The sequence below is a fragment of the Cynara cardunculus genome, assembly GCF_001531365.2.
Source record: "Cynara cardunculus var. scolymus isolate 2C chromosome LG 10, CcrdV1, whole genome shotgun sequence".
Classification (NCBI taxonomy): Eukaryota; Viridiplantae; Streptophyta; class Magnoliopsida; order Asterales; family Asteraceae; genus Cynara; species Cynara cardunculus.
This window is the reverse complement of record NC_037537.1, coordinates 1,826,272-1,829,931: the sequence shown is the minus strand read 5'-3', so window position 1 is coordinate 1,829,931 and position 3,660 is coordinate 1,826,272. Positions and strand designations below refer to the sequence as shown.

General features: G+C 36.6%; 1 protein-coding gene across 1 annotated transcript in view; it reads right to left on the bottom strand.

The window, feature by feature from the left end:
• Window positions 1–2,011: 2,011 nt before the first annotated feature.
• The window catches only part of LOC112519143, a 2,244-nt gene continuing 595 nt past the window's right edge, over window positions 2,012–3,660 (bottom strand). The window contains exon 2 of the mRNA XM_025127128.1: window positions 2,012–3,656. Coding sequence (XP_024982896.1) covers window positions 2,046–3,656 — 1,611 coding nt within the window. The 3' untranslated portion in view covers window positions 2,012–2,045. The remainder of the gene's footprint in view (window positions 3,657–3,660) is intronic.

The window sequence follows — 3,660 nt, the reverse complement described above, 5'->3', positions numbered from 1 at the left end:
TTTTTTTTTTCCGATCTATGACTTAGATTTAGAGAATGATTAATATATATTTGTTTCACAATATAAACATTTTTACGTGTTTTTGAAACAAAAAATACAACAAAAAGTTTCACATTGTAAACCTAATAAATTTGAAATAAACACATTGTAAAACAAATATATGTTATTTATATCTTAAATTCTAGCGTTAAATAGAAAAAAATTAAACAATACATAACAATAAAAGTTCTCACATATAAGATTCTCATTTAATTATGCCTATACATATAATAGTTTCGAGCTTTCATGGTAACATTGTTGGCTTTGTTTCTCTTCTTGAAGTATGTAAAAATGCAAATCCACATACTGCAAATTTACAGTCTAGAAATTTAACTTCAATTTCTTCATGGGTTCCTTCTTGTTTTGCATATATTTGATAATTTGAACCGGGTTTTTGTTAATTTTGATTGTTGTTCATCTTTGATGTGTTTAGTTTTTGTTCTTGTGGTTAAAGTGATATAAAAGGGGTCATCTTTGAGATTTTTATTTCTCTTTGGATTTGAACAGGGACCTGCAAACACTTTTGACATTTCGACATTTGGAGACTAAACTCAAACCAATCAGGTATCATCCTTGTGGTTTGGCTGCAAATTATTGGAGCTGGTGAATAAGCCTTCAAGGTACCAAGTGATTAAAATATGCTTTTAGATGATCAAAATGCATCTGAATGAATAATCATAAAATATAAAAGGTTGTTTGTTTACCTTTTAATAGTCAAGATGTAGTCTCTGAATTGTTAAGAGGTGAATCTTATTTAGCAAAAAAAAATAAAAATATGTCTTTTAATGGTTCTAAAACCCTCTAAATGATTTTGTATCATGCGCCTCCCTTAACCATTCAACGCCCTAACCATTTGATCATTATGTACCAAACCATTCATCAACTGACAAACAGCTCATAAGTGAAATTATTAATGTTCTAGTTCATCAAACATTACTTTGAACCTATACACACCTTTTGAAATTTGAACTATTAAATCCTTATCCTTGTTCTACAAAATTTGCATTTTTTCCTTATACAAAAGTGTAAGGAAATGATAGTTTGAATAAAACATATTGTTTTAGAATATTAACTGATAATTCAAAGAGTATCTTCAACAGTTTCTTTATAACCTTTTAAAAATGGAGAAAAAAAAAATCAAAATCTCTGTAGAAATTTTACATCACCAACTTTAAGGAGACATTTGATTTGACAGAATGGTTTTGAGAGATTTGAATTATGTGGAAGGATTGCAATCGGAGGGATTTGGGAAGTTTTGGAATGTTTGGTTTGTAGGATTTGGAATTGAATTGAATTTCATTCTTTATAAATAATTTATACAAACGAATTATAAATAAATATAAAAATAAATAATTTTTTATAATCCCATGAAATACCAACACCCTCTGAGGATTTCAAAATCTTATGTTTGTGGGATTTCAACTCCAGGAGATCTTTCAAACCAAACATGAGATTGAAATGTCATTCAGTTCCAAATCCCTCCAAATTCAATCCAATACTATAAACCAAACGGGACCTAATAGTTTGTCGGTTCTTATGACCATCTGGGATACATTTTTCTAGAATAAACAACAATTTTCGTCCATATATTTTTAAAATTACGGTTTTCGTATATGTGTTATATGCATCTTTGAGGCTAAATCCGTCAATGGTTTACTATAGTGACGAAAAAGTAATGAATTGTGAAGAGGGACGAAAACCGCAATGTCGAAAATTTAAGAACAAAGATAACAACTTTTAACAAATAAGGACATAAAATATGATTTAGGGGTCGTTTACCAAACGCTTAAGTCACTTTATCTTAGCGGATGAATATAGCAACGACCACAAATCTTACCCGATATGAGCGAACACAATAACCGAGAGTCTTATCTGGTAAGTGAGGGCGACGACTCTCACCACGGCTAGCACTTACCGGGTAAATTGTTGCATGAGATATAATTTTGATAGACTAAAATTTTACCCAACAAATAAATGATAATGTTGAATTTTACTGAAATGAGAAACTACTTGCCAACAATGAGTTTGGCTCTTGCTTGACCTTCATTGATTTGGAATTGATCACCCAATCCCAAATGAGCCATCAACAACCAAACAATGGTAACCAGCTCACCACCTCGGCTCACTTGAGCCGCTTGGCTATTGGCTCGTGAATGGCTTGCAGCGTAACACAATAACTCCACCCACACTTTGCTTATAATCAACCATTTATCTAAACTCTTGTTTTTCTTCTCTATATTCATCAGCTTTTTAGCCAATATGCAGCCGTCGAATAACAACGACTTGCTCCGGTCACCCTTCACCGTCGCCGGCGGCACTTCCGTCTCCACTTTCAGAATCTCCATACAAGCATTTATCTGCTTTTGGTTCGATTTCGGATCGTCGGATACCGGAGTTTTCCGGCGATCTTCGTCCACTTCCCGACCTTTCCCGCTCTCGAAAAACCGTTTCGCCTCGGCACAGGTATCCCGGAACCGGATTTGTCCGATTCCGGCAATCGCTGACATCATGCTTGGTTGCATGATCAGAAGATACAACATGTAATCCGACAAAAGTTTTGCGATCTCACGTTGATCGGTGGATTCGATCCCATTGTTGAGTTCATTGTTGTAACAGAGCTCGGTGGCGATATGCCAAAGAAGGAGACTTTGATCGTAGTCAGCATCGAGCGTGTATTGAAGCAAACTCCCCCATCCTGTTTCGACACGAAGAACCCAATCGCCACGTGCCAAACTTATCTCTTTTGCGGTTTCGAGATCATCTCCAAGATCGGATTTCGATTTGAGCTCCTTGAAGATGAAGTCTCGGAGTTTGACGGTGAATTCTTCCGGTTTCACGTATTCGATGCCATCAAGGAAGCCGCTGAGCCCGAGGTTATCGACTACGAATTGTTGGAAGCTTGATCGAGGGTGTAAACAGTAATCGATAAGGTTGTAAGTCGAAACGGATTCGGACCATCTCCGTTTCAAGAACCGAATCAGTGGTTTACGTGTTTGGTGTTCCTTCGGTTTTTGCCGAGGGTTGACGTTCGGATCTCGAACCGTGCCTTCGGTCATGAATCGGAGAACTCGAGTCAGGATTCTGGTTTTTATAGACTTGTCGAGCTCGTCATCGGGTGATTTCCGGAGAGAAATGATGGTTAAATCCGAAAAAACAAGCATGAAAAGGGCGGTAACATCCAATGCCAATGCACCGAAGAGCAGACCGTACGTAATTGTGATATCAACGTCGCTTAAACTCGATTTGTTCTTGAAAAAGAACAAAACGATCGATAAAGAAATCGTCGCTAAAGAGAAAACACGATTCATGGCACCCAAATAACCATAAACCACTGGAAGCTTGGTGAAGAGAGCTTCATATATGAAGTTCAATTCGACTTCAATTACATCAAAAGCGTCTTTTGCGGTCCGATTTAGAAAGAAATCTCGACTCTGATTGCGTTCTCTTCGACTAAAAATCATATCGACAACGAGCCCTTTAAAATTTTCAAAGAATGCATGAGCATACTGCACAATCTCTAACTCCGTCAAGTTCCCTTTTTTCGCCTTGTTTGCTGATTTGGCCGCTCGATCTGGCTCCCGGATCATTTCGATTCTTGTTGGTAGTTTTGCTTCTTTCTTC